The following is a 27,311-nucleotide window of genomic DNA, read 5'->3' as shown; positions in this document are numbered from 1 at the left end:
TTCTTTATTTCTTGAGTCAAATAAGTTAGAAACCAAACGGTGCGACCAGAAATTTCTCAGAAAATCAAAAACAATCGACCCAAACTTTGCATTTTTCCGGTAACTAATTGACCAACGGGCGTTACTTGAAATAACAAATGGTTTTACCTGGTGTTATCCGCATTCAACAACACTTCTTTTGAAAACGCATGTATTGTTCTATTTTCTTGGCATAAATCTTTACAAAGGTTATTTGGGTGATAGAAGACCTGTATTGAATTTGCTAATACGAGTGAATGACTGGGAATCGTAAAGCCGTCTTGCAATTAAGCAGCCTTACCTTGAACTATGAACAATAATAATAATAATAATAATAATAATAATAATAATAATAGTAAAAACAATAATAGTAATAAAAATAATAATAATAATAATAATAATAATAATAATAATAATAATAATAATAATAGTAATGATAATAAATAATCAAATTATTTAAGGAAAATATTAAAATGCTTTAGGCCACACCAAATTAATAACTTGTTCATCGGATTTTCCGCACCTATTTCTTAAGAAATAATAAGAAATATTTTTATTTTTTTTTATCACTTGCGCCCGCACCATCTAAAAAAAATAGTTATTTTTTTACGAGCGCTAATTTGTTCTACCACCATTTAAAGTTTGATTAAATTTTGGACAAATGATTTTGTTTTAATTTGGCTTCCGCTTAAAGTTAACGTATATACTGGGAAAGAAGTGATGAATTTCATCGTGAATGACAGTGATTATCCAAAGTTTGAATTTGGTTCGGACATGTTTGACGGGAATTCGGATGACCGTTACCTTGTAAAGACAGTTTCCAATCGGTTATATATACCTACTACACCTGTCCAGGTAAAAACATCAGGTGTGTATGTTAACTTCTTTGTTGTTAGCACATATGATGTATTTTTTGTATTATTTGATGCCTTCAAAATATACATTTAAAAATTTATGCATGTTTGTTTTTATTTTGCTACATATCAGAGTATAGTGTTTATTTAATTCGTATGCAATGCATATACAGTAATAGAAAAATAAAGTTTGGCCAAGAAACGAGCACCACTTTTCTTGTGTTATCATCAAACTGTTTCAGTAATGCATACTACATTAAACTACAATGAACATTTATGTATAATATTGCTTTTTAAAATTTCAGATTCCTCCGATGTAGCAGATCATGAAATTCCTGTCCCCATGAGGCAACGAGGGCGTGCTCGTGGTGGAGGCCTTGGTCGCCGATGAGTCAGTGTTCGTAGATAGTAGGATGACGCTAAAAATTAACCTGACTGACATTCCTATGTGCTTCATGCAATCCCATGAGTTTTACCAGTCACACAAAAAAACCCCCATCAAACAAGCCGGATTGTGTATATTTTGTAAATATTAGTCAAAAAGGATAAAAAAAATGGTGTCAAACTGTGTGATTGGAAAAAGCTATTAATTACACTTTGTGTTGTGAATAAATGTTTGTAGATGTTTTAGATGCTCATGTGTATATTTAAACTATATATGGAAATCATTCAAGTGTTAAATATTTATGCTGATTGGTATTTGTCTATGAAATACTATTGCATATTCTTGTACTTTCTTGAACTATTTTTTGCTATATAAGAAATTTGACACAATCAGTATTTGCAGTACAAAAGAAGTAAAAGTGTCTTTTGTATTTCTATTACTTGTCTTAATTTGAACAAGATATCTAAAAAAAGGAAAATCTGCAAGTTTAAAAAAGATAGGTGTTAAATTCTGAGAAAGCCTAAAATCAATCTGGCGCTGGCTGGAATTTTCTGTGACATATTTGGTGCTGAAATGGTTTACAATACGGTGTAGGATTTTTGTAAATTCTCTTTCAGAACTAAGATGGCTACCAATGCCAATCGTGTAGTCATTGCAAGAGTGATAGCTGTAGTTTATATTTGATTGCAACTGTCTATATTTATTTTGTGAGTTATTTTTCAAGTCACCTTGTCTAGTCATTTCTATGGCATGAGATATGACAATGTATTTAGAGAATTATTTTTAACTAAGTTTTCCTAAGGAAAAGTGGAAAACCTAGTTAATGTATATGGATATGCCATTGGGCAGGCAGGTGGCTGTGACCATTGGCGCTTGTGTCCAGGCTTTAGCATCACGACTGCCCTTTGGAGTATAAGGTTTACGTAAGAACTCGTATTAGACTCTGTACAGGTGACGAACACAGTTTTAAGTAAAAATTGAAACGATAAAAATATAAATCAAGGCGGTTATCCCATCATTTAACGGTAAATCTATTTTGATGAGGTTATGGTATGATTGTGGTGTTTGTATATGTGGTGTTTGTATATGTGGTGTTTGTATATGTGGTGTTTGTATATGTGTGTGGTGTAAGTTTGTTTTGGTGATTGTTTTTGTGTATGTGATGCTTATATGTTTGTGTTCTTGCCTTGTGCCCCTAAACAGGGATCACTTTTGAATTTTCGACTACTGGGCTTGTCCCTGTATATTTCACTGTATTATCGAATTAATGCACATGATTGCTTGTATTTTATCAATTCATCCAAGCTCGTGAATTCGTTGTCGGAATTATCGGGCAGGCTCATCAAGTTAAGTTTCAGCAAATTCAGCAAGTTAATTTTTAATCAGCATTATATTATCCTCTTTGCAACCAAACGTTTCGTTGAATTGTTTCTACCGCTTTTCTTTAGTTTTAGTATATCCTCTTTCTGCAATTATGATACCCAAGCGAGTTATTATAATACAAACATTTTCTTCTTAAATATTCACAATACATGTAAATGCTTCTTCTGCGTCTTTGATATAATGCTTCTATGGGAAATGGAATATAATTGGTTGATATGGACTTACCCTTCTGTGATGCTAGGTTGTGAGGACAGGGGCCGGGCAGAGGTTTGGATGGTTACCTCAAGGTAGGCATTGACCTAATCATGAGGTCAATAATGCCTAGTATATTTTATCTTGTATAAAAATGACAGTACGGAATCGTTAAGAAGTCATAATTCCCTCCTGATGACGAAGTCTAATTTTTAAAAATGGTTACATAAGATATTTGCCATTAACTTCTAAAATACTGATCAACTAGTAAATAGTTATAAATAAATATTATAAGAATACTATACAATCATGAACTTATAACTTCTTACTACGAACAATATGTGTAATTTTGCTTAACGTTTTCACGAGCATTTGCACATATTTCGGACTCACGATTTTGTTCAGTTTCGAAATAAAATAAAACTAATTATCGAATGTGTATGGCTTACTTTAATAAGATTTACCATTTACGCTTGTTTTTACTTTACTGGATTGTTTGGATAAGAGTGAGGTTGTGCACACAGATTAGTTCTAACCTGAGTTTACAGTTTACTGACCGTTCCAAGGCTAGTGTACGTATATAACAATCCTTGATAAACACCCCTAGATTTTTTATCAATAGTATATGTAGTGTGTTGTTTGTGGATTTATGTGTTGTTGTTCCATGTTACTGGTTTGTGATTGTTTTTGTGTTCTATGGCTTGGCGTTTACCCTGTGCCATTAAACGGGGTTTACGTATAAACTTTCGATTACTGAACCTGTTTCTGTAGTTTTTCATGGAAATATTCAATTGTAATGTAAGCTATTTGAAAACACAAGTCCAATATATATGTTCATGTGGATGTAGTGGCTACCTGAGTAACGTTTTTTTGCTAATAGTGTGCTTTCATAAAACTCTAAGATGTTCTTGGCAACGCCCTGTACGTTATTTTAAAGTTTTATTTAAACAAAGTAAAATTTTGAAATAAAGGAACTGAACGCTCGTACGACACTGACATTAAAAATCTGAAGAGAATAAAACGGTATATTTGCTGCTTTTGTGGGGTCGTATATATTCATATAAAATACATATGTTTTACTAACATTCGTGTTCATCTCAGGTTGATATTTGGTGTTTACACAATGCATTTAACATGATAACATGAAAACATAAGTATACAAAAGGTAAGTTTAAAAAAAATAATTAAGAGTCTCTTTCCCATTTCAACACAACCTAAAAGTTTAAATATCCAACAGCTACCCTAGATGCAAGGGTCGTTAGATTTGCCAAACTCTGAAAAATCGATGCAAAAATGAATTTACACTTACGTACACAGAAACAGAGGTTTGTTGAAAATCAATGAATCAATGTATCATATTTTGAGTTATGGTAAACCATACCAGGCTATAGGTAGAAACGATTTTGATTTTGGTGTTACTGTTGATCAGCCTTTGTCTTTTGTTTTAATAAGTTTGCTCTTTGGTTTCATAATAGTGTTTGGATCGTATAGCAGTTTGCCCAAATATTGATGGCCCGACTCTTAAATTTTAATTATTTTATTAAAAAGTTTTTTACTATCACTTTTGCCAAAGTTTCGCTTTTGATTTGTCATAACGTCTAAAACTATATTTTAGCGTCACCTATTTTCCTGAATGTTATGTCGTTTCACATGTTTGTCGGCAAGCTATGACTTAAAGAAACTCTATGGATACATTATAATTTGAACAAAATACTTCGTTGTCTTCTAGACCAAGTTATTCATCTTTATATCGGATAAAATGTAAATCGCTGAAAGCTAACAGCATTTCATCATTAGATGAAACATTAGATGGAACAACAACTTTGCCTCCGTCTTCGAACTCATTGCCTGCAGGCTACAGAGATAAGAAAAAAAACACACCAGCAAATAAGAGTATTAATTAGAACAACTACTCTCCACTTACTTCTCTAATCTAAATTATTTTTTTAATGAAGTCAATTAAAATCCCAAATTCCCACATGATATTAACATGGATCTTAGTGCTAGTTTGTCTAAAAGTGTAACAGCCCAATTATAATTAAAATCAAGAACATTTAAATGATAATGTCAATGAATAGGCCAGTCGTTAATTTATTGGGATACATATTTTACCCATAGTTTAACATAAAGCTTGGACTTTAGAAAACATTTTAATGTAAGACTAATTGAGACACAATTTTCTAGTATTAAGATTTTTAATATATATTTCAACTGAAATACATGGTTAAACGTAATTGGAAGTCTGATGGTTAATATATCTGGCATTCGCTCAACCAAAATGTTTATTACATATCAAGTTACAATAAGTCGTAGAGTTACTGATCCTAAAATGGTAAAACAGAAGCAATAAACACAAGGTAGATAAAGCTGATCATTTTATGACTTACGGATTGTTTGTAATGAACGATATCTTCAGTTTTAAATATCAGTAATTAGTTTAGTGTTCAAACGTGTATTTTGAAGTTCAAAGATCAAACTGAAGTTTATTTTTGCATAAACAATTTAGACTCCCAAGAAAAAAATCCTTAAGTTTAACTTCTATCTTGAAATAATCACGCGATCTATTTGCAGTGTAGTAAAATGTAAAGAATTTTGACATTGTAAACTGCCCTTTACACATTCGATGATGTTTTCCATAGAAAATGGCCGAGGTGCTCCGAATGTGTTGTTAGCATCTTGTGATCTTTTCTTTCAGTATATGTTAGCCTCGTGCCTTCTACTGGGGTCTTTGTTACCATGTTCGACTACTTGGCCTGTCCCTGTTGTAACATAAGCCAATACAATAACTCCGAACGACATTTATTACTATTAAAATGTTTAGTTAAACTGTTGCACTGAGTTGCTCAATCATTGGCCATAACAGCATAATCTTAATTACATTAAATGTATTTATAATGACAATTATGTAAGTGTGTTTACTATTACTCAAAATTGTACTTATCAACTTTAAAACAAGCAACGATATGAAAATAACAAGAAATGAAGATTTTTTTTTGCATACACCAATACGTGTATCTGATTCAAACCCTTAAGCTTGAACACATGTTGCTACATATTTTTTTAATTTTTATTCACGATCTGCAACAGAGACAAATCACTACGTTCAACAGCTGATTGAAACATTGGATGTTTTTAAACTATGGCAAAATATACAGATTTACAAGGCGATGTGTTGCATAGATATATACAAAATAATAATCAATGTTAATGATGGTTATAGCACGAAAATAGTAAATATGTACAGAAGCATCTGTATAAAGTATGTTGAAGATAAATCAAACAAACACGTGAAAAATGGAAAAAAAAAACCAACATAATATAGATAAATGTGCTTTACAACTCAATGAAGGGACTTCTATGTATCTACATTAACGAGACTATACTGCATGATGCTCATTGCAGAAACCGTATGATATCAAGCTTTTCGGAAACCGTATGATTTAATGCTTTTGTATCAGTTAGTATTAATCAACTAGTACGTATTTGATGCGATACAGGGGCACTCATAACACTAATACTAGACAATTGACGAAAATATATGCCAAAACTCGCCCAATATCGACCAAAGTCCACCAAACTGAGTTTTCGACGTTTTGATTGGCTACACAACTTGCCAAATACATGATTACAGAAATGGACCATTTTCATTGGCTGTCGAAACTCGCCCTTATATGAGAAATATGTTGGAAATTAATTTAAAAAGGCAGCCATTTTGTTTTCCGTGTTATCGACTGTTTTGAAAATTGTGTGTGTGCCTCGTTTAAAAATATTTGGAATGACTAGCCTATTAAATACTTCAACCAATTTGTATGGTTTGATAATACAGTTGTATTTAACATGTTGGTGGATTTTACGATAATTATCGTTTTGAAAACCGAAAAGATGGCAGAGGAAAGATGAAAAATTTGGCAAACGATCTACGATATAAAAAGACATGCTTCCTTAGGCTGTACAGTGCTTTATTTATAAGAATGTGCAATGTCACTAAAAGGATGCATGGTATAATCAGCCAATTCCAGTATATTACAGCAAACACCATGAACGAATAAGGGATAAATAAGCTTCATTATAAACTTAAGGTAAGTTATTAGAATGTTTTATTCAAAATGTCATAGCATACGTTACAGTTTATAAATAAAATATTATTAGGCGTTTTCATACTGGCCGAGTTATTTGTCCTCGGTCAGCAGTATTTGCCTTCACCTTTCGGTTTCAGGCAAATACAGCTAACCTTGGACAAATAACTGTGCCAATATGAAATCATCGCATTAATAACATTACAATATATCTTGTTAACTAGAACCATGCGTGACGGCACTGTTCTTAAAATGTCATGTAATGCAAAGAACAAAACATGTACTGTACAGTTTCCAAGTATACAAGAATAATGCTTTATGAACTGACGAATGTTTTAAATTCTAAGGCGCGTAAGAATACATTATTGTAAGAAAATATCAAATAATAAAACATTTTTTCAGAAAAAAAAATAATACGCGTAAATAAGTTTATTTATTTCTACCTAACGAGTTTATCACTTTTATGCTCTGTAAAACAGGATTCACATTTATGATATATACGTTTAAATGTTTATGACAATTTATTATAAAAAATCACTTCACAACCCTTATTTTGACTGCTTTAGCTGTCTTAGTTACTTTCAAACTTATTCAAAGCTCGTATGTGTAAAAAGTATTATATTATCCATAATGTATTGTGATGCGAGTCTTTCCAAATTGATAAATTGAACACGTCATTAATCTGAGCTGCTGTTGCCATCTTTGCCAAAAAGCACAAAGTCAAATGAAGTTGATACGGACACTATAAGGATAATCAGATACACAAAGAAGAAGAACCTGTCAAGCACGATCGCAACGAGCTTCCAGTCCTGAGTGATCTTGTTCTGTCTCTCTACTTTTAGCTGCTTCCCCATCATATAGGCACTGTGACTCTTAATGTCATGTATATTACGTGATATGTCATCCAGCCAGCGCACCTCCGCCGGCCGCTCACATTTGTCCGCCAGGCGGCTAAAGGCGCGCCGCTCATCATCCAGTACGGACTCGTGAATGTGATTCAACTCGTTTGCGTTGTGGACGTTGTTGGAGAGGTGGCACTCCGTTTCATGGGGCAGCCCCTGATACTTTCGATCTTCCGGGTGCTTGTCCTTAGCACTCCGCACGTGGCTCCTCATGCAGAACAGCCGTGCAAGAACGTCTATTACGATCTGCAACAATCGGGAATCATGAACGATGTTGGTAATCATTTTGAAAATAGATTAAAGAAATCATTCACATTGATCAAACTAAGTGATACATACAAAAATGTTAACGTTTAAATAGGTTTAAAATGTCAAGGCACTAGACGGTTATATAATTAAAATCAAACAAATAATTCATCAAGCAAGAACTTAATTCAAAACCATTATTGGACAGCAGCAAGACAAACTGGTGCAACACTGTCGGTGAATGATTGTAAAATACATTTTACTAAATTTACAAATATCTCGTTGCAAACAAACCCACATCCTACGTTAAAAAAATAAATTCAAATAAATCAGCGGGCATATGCAGGATGACGCATGGTTGATGTAATTGAGGATCCTTAAGGATTCAAAACAGAAATAAAATAAATCGAGTAGATAATAAATTTATACAAGGAGTTCTAACTAAGCGTAAATTATACGTCTCTAAAACATCGGGAATTTCCTGAGAACAAATATCGTAGATTAAATGCCTGTCTTAGGCGCCCCAAAATATATTATTTGCCTTGATTAATTGGGTTTGAGGTAGGCTTTATCCAGAAATAACACTGTAAAAGCTTTCTGTTCTTTCACTGTACCGATAATGATAATGGCGTTCGTAACACGTAGAAATGATATAGATAGGCACTTCGATGAATTTACAAAAACTATATTTAGATACGTTGTCTTCTTTTGAAGTGATTGTCACATCTTCGAAGCATTATATTTCGAGTATTGTAATTTCGGGCAACTCTCGCAGTAAAGTCTAAATCGCAGGTGGTATTAAGCCTTTGCAAGACTCTAACCTATTGAAATTGCTCTTGAAATAATCGGAACAGAACGATCACCAAGAAGACTTCTCAAAATAATTTGGAAGAACAATGTCTACGTCTGAAATAAGCCTTTTTATCAGTAAACGATGCAATTTTAAGCAAGAATGACTCAAGGAACTGCGTCCAGAGAGAATATCCAATATAATATTATAACATAGACGGGCTATACAACGCTATAAATTACTTTCAAGGCCAATAGAAATCAAAAGTAAAATCTAATGTTTAGTGTTTCGGCTTGCAGTGGCCCGACCCAGATGTATTTTAGTTGGGTAGTCCGAGTTATGAATCAGCACTATGTCCACAGCATATATGTATTAAAAACTGTTTTGATTGAAGAGAATCGGGTCGGTTTACCTTTTCAACAATCCAGGGCACTTCGGACCTGTGGCCATGAAAATAGAGATTGACGACGATCACAGACAGGAAGGCGGACAGTGTGATCAGGATCATGTTCAGGCAATAGTAAGCACCTGGAATTAAACATGTTACATATTGATTTTAAATAAGTTATTATGGAAAAAGTAAACTAATAAGAACGCTAATGCCATTGTTAGCTGAACGCCAGTTTGTTAAAGTTATTTGCAATTTAAACAAAATACATATCAACATAATTACTTGAAAGCAGAAATTTATCTTAAGGTACATTCAAGAATATACTTCTAGTATTAGTAAGGAGGTCTTGTCATTCATACTAATTATAAAACGTTCATATTTATATCCATACGATATAACTCTTCCCCTCTACAACAACAAAATTCATTTAAATAAAATGATACAATTATTTTGTCAATATACATACATTTATTTAAAATGTTTAAAGTACAGTGTATGTTTAAAGAATGTGTAAAATGCCTACTGAGCACTGGTGTCAATTGAAAGTGTTTTTGTAGCTATTTCTATCCCAATTAAAGACGTCGTTGGTTGCCCACCTAATCGTTTGTCTTATTTAATCTGCTGAACAGATAATACTTGGTACATACGGACTTGCGTCGACTTTAATTGTGATTTCTATATCATTGGTACAAGGTGAAACCTTTTGACCCCATAATGAAGCTGTTCTTGCTCTTCTACTAAACCACGTACGACTTACCAATAAGCGGTATCGAAGAGGAGGCCGGCGGTGTGGATTCAGCCAGCAGAAGCAGCAGCACGAAGAACGCAACGAATATGTTCATACCTGGAAAAGTCGGAATCAACATTTACATGATTTTCATGAGAAAAGTAATCAGAACAAGTAAATTTTGACATTTTCATTAGATGATTGCGGGAGAGTTTCCTCTTTAGTTCAGTATGATGTTTTACTAGTGCAGTGCCAATATGAATGAGCATGTCCGCGTCATAACGGGTTGATCTACAAATGATCTTATTCAATATAATTATGGATACATCTGGGTCAATCCAACTACCACCTTGCGAAATAACGCGGATAATTTAACGCCATCTAAAATTTCATGTTTAAACAGCGACAGTATAAATGACGCCGTGGCTACCTCGATATCATATGATATTTATGGTATTGAAACGCCGTTTGACCAAACACACACCTAGTCTCTTGAGTTGTCAGCATTGTTTTAAAAATGTTTCGTTCATGCCAACAATAAACGCATCATGCTCATAGAGAGAATCACTAAAACAGTTTATTCTAAACTAATTATCTGACATGACCGAACGCTTCACTCGTTTATCCTTATTTTGCTTATACTGCTTTTAGTTTATAAATTTAAACGTTGAAATATTTTTGCAAGACATCGGAATACCACAGGCATATTCAGTTGTTTATTGTTTAATATCTTACTTTAAAAAGGATGAGCTTCTCCGCATGCACCAAGGAGAAAGGCGTTATACACATAGCAGTCATGTCTGAACTTCGTATTATATGATTATAAACACTAAATAGTGGCCATTTTTTTCTACTTCAACCTCTGTATGAAACTACACGGACAAGCCCAAAAGCCAATTCAACAGATATCCAGTATAAAGGAACTATAGTATGGCTAATATGGCTTATATGGCATTGATAATTGCACTGGGACTCTCAGTGAAACAGGAGCTCTCTTGGGTTTAAACTAGATAATAGATATCCAACTTCACATTTGTCACAACATTTATATTAAAGCTTACGATTATAAGGAAACAAGTAACGTAAATGCAAAAGGGAAGCCTTAAAAATAAATATTTACAAACCAATCTTCAAAATCATTTCACCAATCATTCGTTTGCTGTCCAAACTAACTTCGTAATGTTTATATTTTGTGGTTGTTTTTTTTTGCCGATGGCAACATCCACTTTTGACCAGTCATAAGTTTTGTATAATACCGCCCTTCGGGAATTAATTATATTTCTATCGCATCATCGTTATTTAATCAGAATAAAGTAACAAACAGTAACAAACAATTTAAAAGATTTTTATCTGCCAAAATTTGCGTTGTTGGTCAGATTGACTGAAATCAACAAATTGAACATGTAAAAACACTTTGTGTTGTGTACATTTGATGTATTTATAGATCAGTTTGCTGCTTTTTTCATGCAACGCCTTTACCATATATATTGTTATATGTCAGCTTTCTAAAAAATATTGCAGACTTCATAAAGGTTTTGGCATCTAACAACACTAGCAAACTTAAATATAAATGTAGTCGCCTTTTTGTTAAAGTTTGCTAGTATTGCTAAATGATTTGACAATTATACTATAATATATCCAGTGAACGAAAACAATTACGATATTTCAAAATAAATAATATTTGCCCTTGTGTTGTGACGCTGTGTGCCCCTCACCAGGTCATCGTTACATTGTTGGCTACTGGCCCCTTTAGTTTCCATTGCAATAAGTAAAATGTTTATATAAAAAATTACCATACAACCATGAAAGCTCACTATTGTTTTATTGAATAAGAAATTTCATTAAATTATGGAATGTTAAATATTTTTTGCTTACATTCTTTTTTTACACACGCACACTATTACACCTTTGAACAAAACACAAACCTAATTGCATCTTTGCTGGCGACTCCGGTGGTAGCCAAAAAAGAACTAACGTAAGCGATGACAGCAATATACAGGGTAGGATGAGAATGTAGTTGTAGAATGCAGGTTGTCGTCGTATTTCCAGCTGAAACGTTATGTCCACGAAAGGTTCACCTGGGCAACATAGGTATTTTATCACATTTCTAATCGCCGCCGATGACACAATTGTCCATTCGTTGCTTTCAATATATTCAGTCAGGTCGAACCCTTCTTTATTGTCATGTAGAAGTTCCAAGTTAATTTTACTGCCGTCATACGTCCAAGATCCAAACTTCATCTTACAGATTTGGCGGTCAAATGGAAAATACTGGATGTTGATTGAGCAGGAGGACTTGAAGATGGCTTGGGGCAGCCATTGCACATTGCCGTCGTGCTGGAGGACCACAAATGCGTCCCGGCGCTCCTCCAGCCTCACATCAGCGCTAGTAAACAAAATAGGGGTAAAATGGTAAAATAATTATCGAAATTAATTCGGTCAATTATGGCTACATCTTCATTACTACGATTTTATATTACGGTTGGAATTTGTCAGCACTGAGCTGGCACACTCATTCCACGGAGTTCAAGTTAAGCCTATATAGGGTCAAGTCAGGAATCCCAGTCAGTTACATATGTTAAACAGACAGACGGCGGCTTCCCAGTACGTTTTATAACTGTAATTCACCGTCTCGTAAATGATATTCAAACTTTAAAAAAAGGGAACTGAATTCCAATTGCTTTATAATCGGCATTACAGTTCTTTCCGAAACATTGCTTGTGAAGTGATATCTTATCTCTTTGCCATATCTGATTATCCATCAGCCGCCTGTCTCGGAAATGATATCAAAAATATATAACACAATAATCACACGAAGATAAAGGAAATATATTTTCTTTGTTAAAAAATAAATTTAAAAATAACAAACTAGCAGTCAATCAAATCATGGTTAATGGGCTTATGACGACCTCTGGGAAATATGCAGGAATATGACCAGGGTTTCTAAAGGTGATAACGTTTAAAAATGCAAATATCTGGCTGACACATTATCTACTTACTCCGGATGATTCTGGTGAAACTCACATGTATTGCTAAGCATAAAAATGAGGTAAGATATAGCAAATGGTAGAGGAGGTCGAGAAAGTGATGCTTTCAAGTTTTTATAAACTTACGTTAAACCTATATATAATATTACCTTTAATTTGATAAAGGCACTATTCAAAACAACATTTGTGCGTACGGTCAAACACTGTAACAGATACATTGGTCTGTTTTGATAAACGTTTCGAGAAAAAAAAAAAACATGATTTCCATATTCACCAAGATGAGATTGGAAAAAATACTATAAAGCATGTTATTATGTTTGAAAAGCATCTAATCTTTTTACAAAACAGTAAAATGGAAACTATGTAAACAATACAAGTGATGTCAATATAGATGACTAAAGGATCAGACGCCATAAAAGAAGTGAACGATTTAAACGTAAACTCATTTACTGCAAGATACTTACTAGTTATATAGTTTTATGTCTGGAAGCCAGACAGCGGAAGCTGGTACCCTCACTTTGCTGATGTTACCGAACAACTCGGGGTCCCAGCGTAAATACAGGTCCTTCCACAACTGCAATATATCGCAAGCACGACTTTCAATCAAATGGTCATAGGACTTATTCTCAATAAAAAAGAAATATAAACAAATATCCTACTACGAGGAAAAATTAAAAGACCAACAAAATGCCATATATTGAAACATTTCCTTATTACATATAAATAACATAATTTTCAATGTTAGGATGATATGACAAAAGTGTTGAATACCGTTATAATTATTATATAAAAAACAGTATTATACATCTCTTTCAGTAAGCTTTAAAGACACACACTCTCCAAAATGTTTGGCCGGAAGTCTAGTACTACGGCTTTGAAAAAGATACGGACGGCTACACCGTAACTGGTGTGGGGAATTCCGGAGTGCGAACTGTGAATGGATATTGCGAGTTATAAACATAGAAAAGGAGAATGACTTAGGAAAGGGAAGAAATCCACGACCGAAGTTTAGTTGTGGCTTAGAAGTGCATGATGACGACTATGTAGATTAATGTGCACGGATGTTTCCGACAAACTAGTATCGGCATCATATCCAGATGATCAAGTCTGCGGAGCACGGAGTGTCTTAGTCCTAATTTTTCTCGAAAAGGTGTAGGGATTTCCTTCGGTTCCGGGATGGAGATGGTGCTTTGCGGGTTTCCAGCTAGCCGTTGAATACTAGCTGTCTTCCATACGGAATAACAACGATGTTGTATGGATCACTCTTCTATTGCGGACAAATACTATATCGACGACGGAAAGTTTATTCTCGCGAAATCTTCTGGCGTAAAGGACCTTGTTCTGGCCGGCTCTAGTCCCTGCCGCTTCCGCTGGTACACGGTCGGACCTCTAAAAGACGGAAATCTTAGCAATTGGTGACAAATGTGCTCTTGTTACCAGGAATAGTATAAAGAGAGGCGTCGACAGAGATCACGAAAAACAATATTCTTGTAAGAAGTAGGTAAAACAATATGCTAAACAACACCACCCAAAAAGGCGGGGAAACGATATCTTCATTGGCCAGGTAAGGAGCTGTCGCACCTGGCAAACATAATGTAAAACTAAGCAGCAACAGATGCAATCGAAGATGACCTTTTGCAGTAGAAAATATGCAAGTCAAGGAGTTTTCCGTCGTGACCACAAACATATTGCCGAATAGTCAATCGTGAAATGTATGGGTCACAGTCCACTTAATATCGAGGAGCTCCAGATGATATGCAGGATTATTGGGTTCGCATTGACAGATAGCTTAGCTTTTGCAAGCGATTATATTTTCTGTGTGTTCTTCTTTAAACCATTTCAGAAACACTGCCAACAAACCATACCCACTCGCGTCTTTGTGAACTTTGAAGTATTTTGTGAAGTCGAAATGCGAGAATATGAGACGAGAGTGTCTCTTCAAAACCGAAAAGGCACTTCTCGGCGTCACCCAAGACCAAGCCCAAAGTATTTTGGCGCTTAGATTAGGATAATTTCCTCATAGGGCGACGATAATAAGCGGCAGTTCTAAAGAACGTGCGGACTTTAAACTGTTTGAAGGAGCTTGCCAATCTGTAATGACATGTCCAATGAGGTTTATATCTGGATAAGTGGCTATGCCTTGTTCATGGATATTATGTTTGTATCACCGCCTTTTATGCGGGATACCGGGGTTCCAATTTTGTCGGGGAGACAACTTTTAGATGGTCGGAAACCAGCGCTTCACTGGTGTTCAAAAACTTACTATATTCATATAGGTTGATCCTAACCCAATTGTCCGTATTGTCATCAGTTATGTACATATTACATGTGTTTATTAACACAAGTTTGTATGACGTGATAATTAAACAGGATTTATATTGATATTAGATTTTAAGCATTTATGTCTTCAAATCAAAATGCTTAATCAAAAGCTAAGCGTCTTTAATATCAATATTTTAAAACACACTTATTTAATTGTTTTGCCACCTGGCCTTTAAACTAATGTTAATAAAGACTTAACAAATCACTTGTTGGCTTAAACAAAACTTTTATGCACTTTTCAAACCGTTCAACATACTAATGCAAAAATAAAATTGTGTCCCTGGATGTATAACAGTGACCTTTGTTCAAACCTCGTATGGTGTACTGTTATTGTGTGAGACTTTGGGCTTATTGAATATACAGTGTGTGTATACCACGTGATAAATTACGTCATATATGCTACGTCGGAAGGCAATATTTTGCTTAAAATAAAGACTTAAATCAAAGATAACGTTTCGCTCACTTACACCATTTTAAATGAAACAAAGGCCAGTCTATGCCGCTTAAAGAGCCCCACCTTTGTTTTATAACCGGAGTTTGATAAGGTGATAGGTTTCATCAAACACTTCGACAAACCTGTTTCCAAAACAATGTTTTGACAGTGCTCCGTCAGACGGCCGTATCGTGAAAAGGTTTGTCGAAGTGTTTTAAGAAACTAAACTATCAATCAAAATTTGGTAAAAGACCGAAGGCGTGGCTCCGTAAGTGGTATAGACTGCGCTATGTTTCATTTAAAATGGTAAAGAAAATGAAAAGTTATCATTGTTTTAAGTCTTCAATCGAAGCAAAATATTGCCTTCCGACGTAGCACTTATGACGCAATTTATCACGTGGTATACACACACTGATATATAGGAGTGTTGATTCTGCAAAACAGAATCAGGGGGTCCAACGTGAAATGTGTTCGCCGAATTTTAAGTGAGGGAAATTGTGTGAAGCCGAATGAAATGGCGGCGTTGAAAGGAATGTCGGTGTTTCAAGGGTGTATTTTCACCTGGTTAGTAAGTTATATCACCTTTCTCGCAATATAAATACGCCTACCCGGAGACCACACGTGTAAGCTTCTCTCGGTTTTTTAACCTATGTTTCTAGAGGACTTTACAAAATAGTTATTGAATGTATAAGCTGAACGATTGATTGTTTACAAAGTGAAAATAGAAAATTGCGTGACTTGAAACTGTGTTTTCGGCCCAAGTTAACCATTCTTGTATCTGTTTAAGCTATTTGTTATTGAATATTTGCATTATTTATCTTTTCGACCGCTACTGCACTTACATAGGTATTATACGGCCGATTTTTTCATGTTTAAACACCTTTTATGTTGGGCGACGAAGTTTTATGCAGTTTTTGTGTGAAGCAGAATCAGAATATGCATGCGTTAATAATAGTTTAATTAAGACATAAGCTGTAACACATGTTAATAATTATAACAAAAGGAAATTTGAACGTACCGTGTATTTGTTATGCAAAATTACTTGTATAGTATTCCAGCAATTCATCTATATGAACTCGGAAATGAAATTATTACTCGGTAAATAAATATAAGAACTCTTGATGTAACACGAACGTCCCGCAATACGGCAAATACAATGAATGCAACATTATCAGTCTAATTTTATCTTACCAATGAAAATACGTTTTAAAGCAGTTTAAGTCTAGCCATACCCATACCCAACCCCACCAACCCCGGCAGTTGTCTTGCAATGGATCTTTGGGTACAACGATAAATAACAAAATATATGTATGAAATAAATGTTATGATATAATAATAAAGCACAATGACTTACTTTCACTGAAATGTAATGATATTTATGTTGTCTAATCTGGTTTAAAATAATTTGTTTTATATGGTATTCTTATCAATGCAGGATTATAGATAGTGGAATTTCACGCAAATGTATAACCCACTCAACTATTTATTTTAGACCCTTTAAGACTACCTTAACATTGGAACACGTATTTCAGTGAACCGTAGTGAAGTGTTTATACCCTCAACATCGTCTATGAATTAAAAGAGGCTGTGGGGTCTTCCCATACGATAAATGTATCTTCGGTCAATGTAAAATGGTGAATTTTAGAGTACAATTTTGCTAAAATAGTACACAGGTGTATCTGGTGTGTAATTTTGCATTAAAAACACGTGGTATGTTCTTATCGGGTACCACATTTCCTTTTATTATTAATATTAAAATTAGGGATGCAAACGAATATTCGAATATTCGATCAAACGTTTGGTATTCGAATGTCAAAATCGGTATTCGAATTTTCGAAAAAAAGTAATAATACTAATTCTCAATAAAGAGAATAAAAAACCTTTTGCCTACAACACTGCTGTTGTTCATAAAGTTTGTTCGTTTTGTTTTTACAACGACTGGCCCCTAATGCAAGAGGTGTGAATGTGATGACAATACACTAAACACGTGTCATATGTCATTTAGGGACATATCGTCGGGTACTGTAAAAAGTCCCCCTGTTACATTATCTGACTAGGAATCGGCTTTAACACTTATGTTATATCTTGGCTGGAAATTAAGCTGTGCAACATAGCTCAAATTGCCGTGATGATATGAATGCCATGTGCTACAATAATGTTGTTACATATTTGTGCTTTAAACTGTTTTCCATGTTTCGATACAATGTTCGTGCTTTGAAATGTAAACATATAGTATAGCGTTTTAGGATAATTTTTCTCTATTGTTGTTCAATAGATGAGTCAAATCCAGATATGTTTTCGTTTTATTATTTTACTAGTTCCCCAATTGGTTTGAGTTTTCCAAATTTATATTTCGTCAAATTAGAGGTCAATCTCAGAACGAGGCGGCTTGTCCTACGGAAAGACCCTCCATTGGCGCAAAACGCCATTTGACTAGGAATGCATCTTATTTCACATTGTTTACAAATATAAAGGCAACGGAAGTGAAATTATTTGATTTTGTTGTTTGTCTGTTTATAATGTACTGTTTTTCTTTATTCCTGAAAATATCGAATTTCAAAGGCTCATTTAGGAAAATCAGGGTCCACCGCGCGACAAAGTAGTGTAAAATTGCCTGGGCTATTACTTAAGCGAATAATAATAGTAGTTTACTACATTTTCCAAAATATGTATTTCGGTGATCGAATATTCGAATATCAATTTTGCCATTCGTTTGCATCCCTAATTAAAATGTGTCTTAAGAACGCTATTAATGTTGCACTCACACAGATATTCAGTTTTTACAACTTTTTTTATTTTTTGTCTTGGTAAGAACAATTATTTGCGTAAGTAATAGTAAACTGATATTAAAAGATTATTAATCAAAGATCAGATCGCAGATTTTCATATTTCCGTTAAAATAATAATGTTTTATAGCTAAAACCGTTACTAACGATTTAAAAAAAATGCATAAAACATAAATTTTTGAATTTAAATATATATTTTTTGTCGGCAGTCTTATATAGCGGGTTTCCATGGATTTTCGCAAAAATGGCTCGTTCCAGGATAATTTAAAAAGTTGTCAAACTGTTTCATCTGTGAAAATGCAGCTTTAAAGCACGCTTATTCTGATTCTGCTTCACACAAAATCTGCATAAAACTTCGTCGCCCAACATAAAAGGTGTTTAAACATGAAAAATTCGGCCTTATAATACCTATGTAAGTGCAGTAGCGGTCGAAAAGATCAATAATGCAAATATTCAATAACAAATAGCTTAAACAGGTACAAGAATGGTTAACTTGGGCCGAAAACACAGTTTCAAGTCACGCAATTTTCTATTTTCACTTTGTAAACAATCAATCGTTCAGTTTATACATTCAATAACTTTTTTGTAAAGTCCTCTAGAAACAGAGGTTAAAAAACCGAGAGACGCTTACACGTGTGGTCTCCGGGTAGGCGTATTTATATTGTGAGAAAGGTGATATAACTTACTTACCAGGTGAAAATACACATTTCACGTTGGACCCCCTGAGAATGCTGCTTTAGCTTATGCTAAGAACGCCGACAGTGCTTTACGTATAATATATCTGTCCATGAACAGTTTCAATATCGAACCGAGGCTATTTACATCTGAAAGGTAACATGCTTAGCTTCTTTAGTCGTTGATAAAAACAATTATAAAAACGCGTTAAAACCACTTGTAATCAGAACATAAATCAAATATCTATAGTGTTTCTTTTTACAGCAAAACATGATCACTTAATGTCTGGAATATAAATTATACTGTAATGGCATGAAGTTGATTTTAGAGTAGAAAGCAAATTGATGAAGTAGATACACCTCATACTACGAATTCCTGACGACGGGTAATGTCTTCAAAGTATGCACCACTTGACAGATACGAATTGTAAAATGCATACGAAAAGGGTTTCCGAAAATAGTTTGTCTGTCCAAAAGAATTCAAGATGTAAAGGAAAATATTTTTTACATCATCCTTTCAAGTTGATTCTAATCATACTATGTAAACAGTCATGTTAGGTGGTCATCAAATCCGCTGTCACAAACAAATTGTTAATGGAACGACTTTGAGGTACATTAGAAAAGCTGATCACGGCACGCATGAGTGATGCAACCGATGGTGGTGTATGGCCGACTTAACTTCTAAGTTAAAAACATCTAAAAGGGCGTAATTTGGACTTCGATTGGAGTATATCCGCTGTGGAAATTGGATACTAGCAAGTGGAAGACTTAATGATAGCAGTTTATGTTTGGAAAGCAAGGTAATAAGACCTATATGAAATGTATATAGTAAAAGTCTGCGATTTGTTGATTATAATTCCAAGATATGAGACCAATACACTGTTTTATACAGCTCATTTGCATCAAAGGCATTGGGCGCGAGGACCACACCGCACGCCTTGACTATAAACGTTAACCTGTACAAAGGCCCTAAAATGCTAAATCTCAACCAAACTGAATAAAGGTCGCTTTAAATTGCAGCTTTTAAGAAAATATACACTTTTACTACACCTTAATGAAAATTTGAATCCGTTTCAAGCGACCCCCCCCCCCCCTCATTCTGCAAAGCAGCAGCTGGCAAAAGTTGCCCCTGTTCTTCACACTCATCACATGATCGTTTACATAGCTACCATGATACTTTGATATTTAGAGTCCTCTTGATTCTCAGATGTTCATGAATAATTATATTTGTTTTCAGTTTTCTGTGAAATTCTATGCTCTCTTATCGTACTAAAAGATAGATAAGACTCTAGCAAAATGATTGATCTGTTCAATTCTTTGTCAGCTGCTATTTACATTGATTTATGAACGTGACATTAGGCTTGTCATTAACAAAGCAAAATCTCTTTTTTCCGAAAACAATACGCGCATAAAGCGGTGAAAAAAAACAACAGTGTGCAAACATTAAATGTATAAACATTCCGACAGAAAATTAGTTTTGAAGATCAAGGACAAACCGCTTGTTTGAAGGGTAACTTTTATTTGTGTACGCAGTGGAGGATGCTATTATTTAAAGAAATGTTTTAACAACAACAACAGCAACATCAGCAGCAAAATTACTGAGATTTTTTCTAAATTAATTCCATATGCATTCAGTTTGTCATGCCAATGAATCTCGTTTATGATAAATAATAGAAATTACTTCTAAATTGTAACAGATTCAAAATTATAATATATATTTTGCATTTATACAGCAAATAAATAAATGTATATATAAAGTAATATTGGCATATATTACTTCACAAGAAAGATCAAAGGGCGCCATGAATTAGTTTTAAGAGTTAATAAACTCGTTGACAAACGAATTATAAACATGTTTTATTAAAAAGAATACTGTCACAGCTATACTATGGCTTACATGCAGTATGTTTGGTGGGCATTTTTTTCAGATATTTTAGTTAAAATCGAACCAATTTTGTAGTCTTTGAAAGCGTTTGGCCTAAATATTTCTCAACAATGTTTTAAAACAAGACATTGTTTCTTCTTGAGAACGTTTTTATATGAAGTGGATACTTTTCAGTAATAAAATACGATTTAGTATTTAACCATTGTCCATGAGTTCTTTTAATTAAGCATGGAAACTAAGCAACGATTTTAAAACCACAATAAATGTCAATACATGGTCCACATACATGAATTTAATACGAATAAAAGTCTCAGAAAATGAATATAAAATGCAAATAGTGATATTTGAGGACGCTGAATATTTCATAGTTGGGCCGAGCAGTAAACAAGTGCGAAAGTTATCGATCGGTTTGGGTCCTGGTTTATTGATACATGCATATATTTCACTACTACACATCTTCATAAATAAACCACATTGGTTTTTAGATCAGGTGGTCAATGTCAAGGTCGTGGTATTAGGCTGTTCAAGACCGTTCAAGGTCAAAGTTCAAGATCGGGGTGACCTCGTACTTGGGAGGCAGGGTTTTCATAGCCAGAATATTATGAACTCTATAGGTATTGAGGTCAGTTGGTCACATGTCAAGTTCCTGGTGACCTTAAGTTGATTTTTTCCTGTCAATATCTGAAGAACGCTCACTCCAGAGGACCTCAAAATGAGGTAGATTGGCCAGTGTATGTACCCTGTTAATTTGGATGTCAGTTGGCAACGGTAAAGGTAGATAACTGATGGATGGACTATTAACTTCGTACTTGAGGTAGTTGAGCGGATGGGTCCTTTTGTTAATATATACTTTATTTTAATACGGTAATATGATCAAGATATTTACTAACCTTAAAGTGCTTGCTATTTTGTTTCTTCTTTCTTTTTAACATAAAGGTTTATTACTCTCATACCATTGCTAATTTTACATTAAACATAGAATTCCTCTTACATTATTCATTTTGTACACATACAAACATGTTCACTAATGCAAACCAATCGCATATAAACGTATAATAGACACGAATTGATATCTACTTAAACCTGCAGTGACATATCATCTCCGTGAACACCAGATTTAAGTCACTGATAGCTGACTGCTGATTAACTGAAATAAATATAGTGGAAAACTTGAGAAATGCTGCCTACCATTCGTCAAAATAAAATATTGAGCACTAAAAAAAGATACTGAAATCAGTCTCAATCTGACTCCTTGTGGGTCCTGATATTAACGATTCGATGGTTTATCTATATATTGTCATGCTCGGTTGCTGCCGGAATTATTCTGCTGAGCATAACGAATTACAAAAATACAGAACGAATGCCTCCAGCCTAAACATGACACTGATTTACTACTGAAAAAAATAATATCGACCCATCAATGTCTAATTTATCCCCGTCCTTTTTTGTTTGCCCTTTTAGAGATCTGACTAGTTTACGATCAGTTTTCATGTCGACTTGATTACCTCCGAAAAGTGATTTGATGTTTTTGCATGATAAAAATCTACACTAGAATGCACAGTTCATATCTTCAATGCAAAAAACTTAAAACATAAAGTTTAGAACCGAATAAAAACAGTTCTACCGTCTAACTCGCAGCAAAAAATAACATACAGCAGCATTCCTCAAAATCAAGCAAAAATAATTAAATTATAAGACCAACCACGGCACACCTTTCAGTCTGATTTCATCTGGTAAATTTCTTAAGACGTGAACACCAATGGCCATTGGATAACAAAGAAATGGTTTTTTTTCTGATATTATCTGCTTTAAACAATACATGAAGTGTCCTATTTCTTGGCATAAAATCTTCTAAAAGCTTGAAAATGTAAGTAGAGCTTTCTTGCTGATTTTGCTTACATGACAGTATGACATAAGAAAGATTAGCCGCCAAGTTTTTCTGGGTATCGCATTATCTAAAATGGTGAATAAAATAAACTTAAACCTACATTAAGTTTCCGTTTCTCAAATATTCAATCTGGTTAACATTTATTGGTAAATGATTGACGTTCAGTGCAACATGTGGGTACGGCTAGTGTCGACCCATCATGACAGTACGGCTAGTGTCGAAAAAGCATGTGGGTACGGCTAGTGTTGATCCAGCATGTAGATATGGCTAGTGACGATCCAGCATGTGGGTACGGCTAGTGTCGATCAAGCATGTGGGCACGGCTAGTGACGACCCAGCATGTGGGTACGGCTAGGGTCGATCCAGCATGTGGGTACGGCTAGTGTCGATCAAGCATGTGGGTAAGGCTAGGGTCGATCCAACATGTGGGTACGGCTAGTGACGATCCAGCATGTGGGTACGGCTAGTGTCGATCCAGCATGTGGGTAAGGCTAGGGTCGATCCAGCATGTGGGTACGGCAAGTGTAAACCCATCATGACAGTACGGCTAGTGTCGATAAAGCATGTGGGTACAGCTAGGGTCTATCCAGCATGTGAGTACGGCTAGTGTCGATCAAGCATGTGGGTATGGCTAGTGACGATCAAGCATGTGGGCACGGCTAGTGTCGATAAAGCATGTGGGTACGGCTAGTGACGATCCAGCATGTGGGTACGGCTAGTGACGATAAAACATGTAAGTACGGCTAGTGTCGATCAAGCATGTGAGTACGGCTAGTGTCGATCCAGCATGTGGGTATGGCTAGTGTCGATCAAGAATTTGAGTACGGCTAGTGTCGATCCAGCATGTGGGTACGGCTAGTGACGATAAAGCATGTAAGTACGGCTAGTGACGATAAAGCATGTGGGTACGGCTAGTGTCGATCCAGCATGTGGGTACGGCTAGTGTCGATCCAGCATGTGGGTATGGCTAGTGACGATAAAGCATGTAAGTACGGTTAGTGACGATCCAGCATGTGGGTACGGCTAGCGACAATAAAGCATGTAAGTATGGCTAGTGTCGATCAAGCATTTGAGTACGGCTAGTGTCGATCCAGCATGTGGGTACGGCTAGTGACGATAAAGCATGTAAGTACGGCTAGGATCGATAAAGCATGTAAGTACGGCTAGTGTCGATAAAGCATGCGGATACGGCTAGTGACGATAAAGCATGTAAGTACGGCTAGTGCCGATCCAACATGTAAGTACGGCTAGTGTAGATAAAACATGCAGATACGGCTAGTGACGATAAAGCATGTAAGTACGGCTAGTGTCGATCCAACATGTAAGTACGGCTAGTGTCGATAAAGCATGCGGATACGGCTAGTAACAATAAAGCATGTAAGTACGGCTAGTGTCGATCAAACATGTGGGTACGGCTAGTGTCGATCCAGCATGTGAGTACGGCTAGTGTCGATCCAGCATGTGAGTACGGCTAGTGTCGATCAAGCATGTAGGTACGGCTAGGGTTGAATAAACCTGTGAGTACGGCTAGTGTCGATCCAACATGTGAGTACGGCTAGTGTCGATCCAGCATGTGAGTACGGCTAGTGTCGATCCAGCATGTAGGTACGGCTAGGGTTGAATAAACCTGTGAGTACGGCTAGTGTCGATCCAGCATGTGAGTACGGCTAGTGTCGATCCAGCATGTGAGTACGGCTAGTGTCGATCCAGCATGTGAGTACGGCTAGTGTCGATCCAGCATTTGAGTACGGCTAGGGTCGATCAAGCATGTAGGTACGGCTAGGGTTGAATAAACCTGTGAGTACGGCTAGTGTCGATCCAGCATGTGAGTACGGCTAGTGTCGATCCAACATGTGAGTACGACTAGTGACGATCCAGCATGTGAGTACGGCTAGTGTCGATCCAGCATGTGAGTACGGCTAGGGTCGATCAAGCATGTAGGTACGGCTAGGGTTGAATAAACCTGTGAGTACGGCTAGTGTCGATCCAGCATGTGAGTAGGGCTAGTGTCGATCCAGCATGTGAGTACGGCTAGTGTCGATCCAGCATGTGAGTACGACTAGTGTCGATCCAGCATGTGAGTAGGGCTAGGGTTGAATAAACCTGTGAGTACGGCTAGTGTCGATCCAACATGTGAGTACGGCTAGTGTCGATCCAGCATGTGAGTACGGCTAGTGTCGATCCAGCATGTAAGTACGGCTAGTGTCGATCAAGCATGTGAGTACGACTAGTGTCGATCCAACATGTGAGTACGGCTAGGGTTGAATAAACCTGTGAGTACGGCTAGTGTCGATCCAACATGTGAGTACGGCTAGTGTCGATCCAGCATGTGAGTACGGCTAGGGTCGATCCAACATGTGAGAACGGCTAGGGTTGAATAAACCTGTGAGTACGGCTAGTGTCGATCCAACATGTGAGTACGGCTAGTGTCGATCCAGCATGTGAGTACGGCTAGTGTCGATCCAGCATGTAAGTACGGCTAGTGTCGATCCAGCATGTGAGTACGGCTAGGGTCGATCCAGCATGTGAGTACGGCTAGTGTCGATCCAGCATGTGAGTACGGCTAGTGTCGATCCAGCATGTGAGTACGGCTAGTGTCGATCCAACATGTGAGTACGGCTAGGGTTGAATAAACCTGTGAGTACGGCTAGCGGCGATCCAGCATGTGAGTATGACCAGGGCCAATCAAACATGTTAGTAAGCCCAGGGTCAAATAAGCAGGTGAGTACGGCTTAGGTCAATCAAGCATGTGAGTACACCAAGGGTCGATCAAGCATATGAGTACGGCTAAAGTCCAGCAAGCATGTGAGTACACCAAGGGTCGATCAAGCATGTGAGTACGGCTAAAGTCAAGCAAGCATGTGAGTACACCAAGGGTCGATCAAGCATGTGAGTACGGCTAAAGTCAAGCAAGCATGTGAGTACCCCAAGGGTCGATCAAGCATGTGAGTACGGCTAAAGTCAAGCAAGCATGTGAGTACCCCAAGGGTCGATCAAGCATGTGAGTACGACTCTAGTCAAGCAAGCATGTGAGTACACCAAGGGTCGATCAAGCATGTGAGTACGCCCAGGATCGATCAAGCAAGTGAGTTAATGCTAGGGTCGATCAAGCCAAAATAGTTGTGCCATTTCGCTTAAAGGATAACGAATACGGAACAAAAAGAAAAGAAAATACCCGTTTTGGTGGGAATTAATCGGAAGTAAAACGTTACTATATTTAATGTCACATATATATATTATACAGTACATTTGTCAGATCGGTAACTGAGGTTCATAGATATAATATACGAATAATAACTTGTTCAATAAGGACAGAATAACGTGTTAGTAATAAAGTTCGTATTCAAATTGGATGCTGACTAATTTCAAGGCTAACTTTTATGCAAACAAGTCAAATTTATTTCATCAGCAAAAATAGCTTGTGGAAATATCTCAAATAATGTTCTGTTTACATTTAATATCAACATTTGAGTTTAAGCCTTTCACTGATTTAAAAGACAAACTTGAAGAAACCATTGACATCGATTTGAGTCTTGAACTCTATGTGATGGCTTTCCTGATCTATTTAGCAAACAGATCCAAAAGTAGAACAGTTTGATATGCATTGAAAGTCTAAAACCCTTTTCTCTATGATTCATGCTGAGCTCTGAAACTAATTTCAAATGAGATCTAAAACAATGATCTACACATGATTCCTCTGGAATTTCATTATTTTGATATCTCGTCTCTATAGATCTTATTGTCGGTGAACAGTATTAGTATTAAAGGGACTGGCTAACGTCCTTAGACCATTTGTTTTCACTGTTAAGCATCTGAAAACACTTATATTATAATCATTTCACTCTTTGATACCGAAATTGCTGAAAAAATACAATCAAAGTATTTAAAACCTGATGTTATTGGGAAGCGAATCAACGCCGGTACAGTCAAGAATGAAATAAGAAAACTGAGAAAAAACGGTCGCCCTCCTCGACTCTAACATTAACTGAGGGATAAATTAATATTTAAGCCATTTGTTGAAAAGCGTTACTAACGCTTTTCAACCTGGACTTTAGAGACAATATTTGAGCAACATTTGTTGAAGTTGGCCAGCCGTCAGTATCTTAGCCTTGGCAATCCTTATGTTGCGCCACACTTTATTTCGTCTTAAAATAGTCATTTTACCAAATATGAGTAAGTCCCTTTAATGTGTGCGTCCCTTTAAGGTGTGCGTCCCATTAACGCGTTAATTAGCCCGAACATGTCCTAGATCACTGGCACCGGATTTTCAAACTCAGTCTGTTTTTTTAAAATAAAAAAAATCTTATAATTCCAAACTAAAAATTATAATACCGAATAAATATGCACTTTGTACTGTATAATATACAAACAT

General features: G+C 35.8%; 1 protein-coding gene across 2 annotated transcripts in view; it reads right to left on the bottom strand.

Annotated features, from left to right (window-relative positions):
• Positions 1-5,885: 5,885 nt before the first annotated feature.
• The window catches only part of LOC128243290 (neuronal acetylcholine receptor subunit beta-3-like), an 84,148-nt gene continuing 62,722 nt past the window's right edge, over positions 5,886-27,311 (bottom strand). For both annotated transcript variants that reach the window (XM_052960978.1, XM_052960972.1), the window contains exons 3-7: positions 13,416-13,525; positions 11,890-12,350; positions 9,995-10,081; positions 9,259-9,374; positions 5,886-8,056 (exon numbers count right to left, since the gene is read on the bottom strand). In XM_052960978.1, coding sequence (XP_052816938.1) covers positions 7,586-8,056; positions 9,259-9,374; positions 9,995-10,081; positions 11,890-12,350; positions 13,416-13,525 — 1,245 coding nt within the window. In that variant the 3' untranslated portion in view covers positions 5,886-7,585. The remainder of the gene's footprint in view (positions 8,057-9,258; positions 9,375-9,994; positions 10,082-11,889; positions 12,351-13,415; positions 13,526-27,311) is intronic.

Source organism: Mya arenaria, chromosome 2 (assembly GCF_026914265.1).
Source record: "Mya arenaria isolate MELC-2E11 chromosome 2, ASM2691426v1".
Taxonomy (NCBI): Eukaryota; Metazoa; Mollusca; class Bivalvia; order Myida; family Myidae; genus Mya; species Mya arenaria.
The sequence above is the reverse complement of the archived record's forward strand: the minus strand, read 5'-3'. Positions and strand labels throughout refer to the sequence as shown.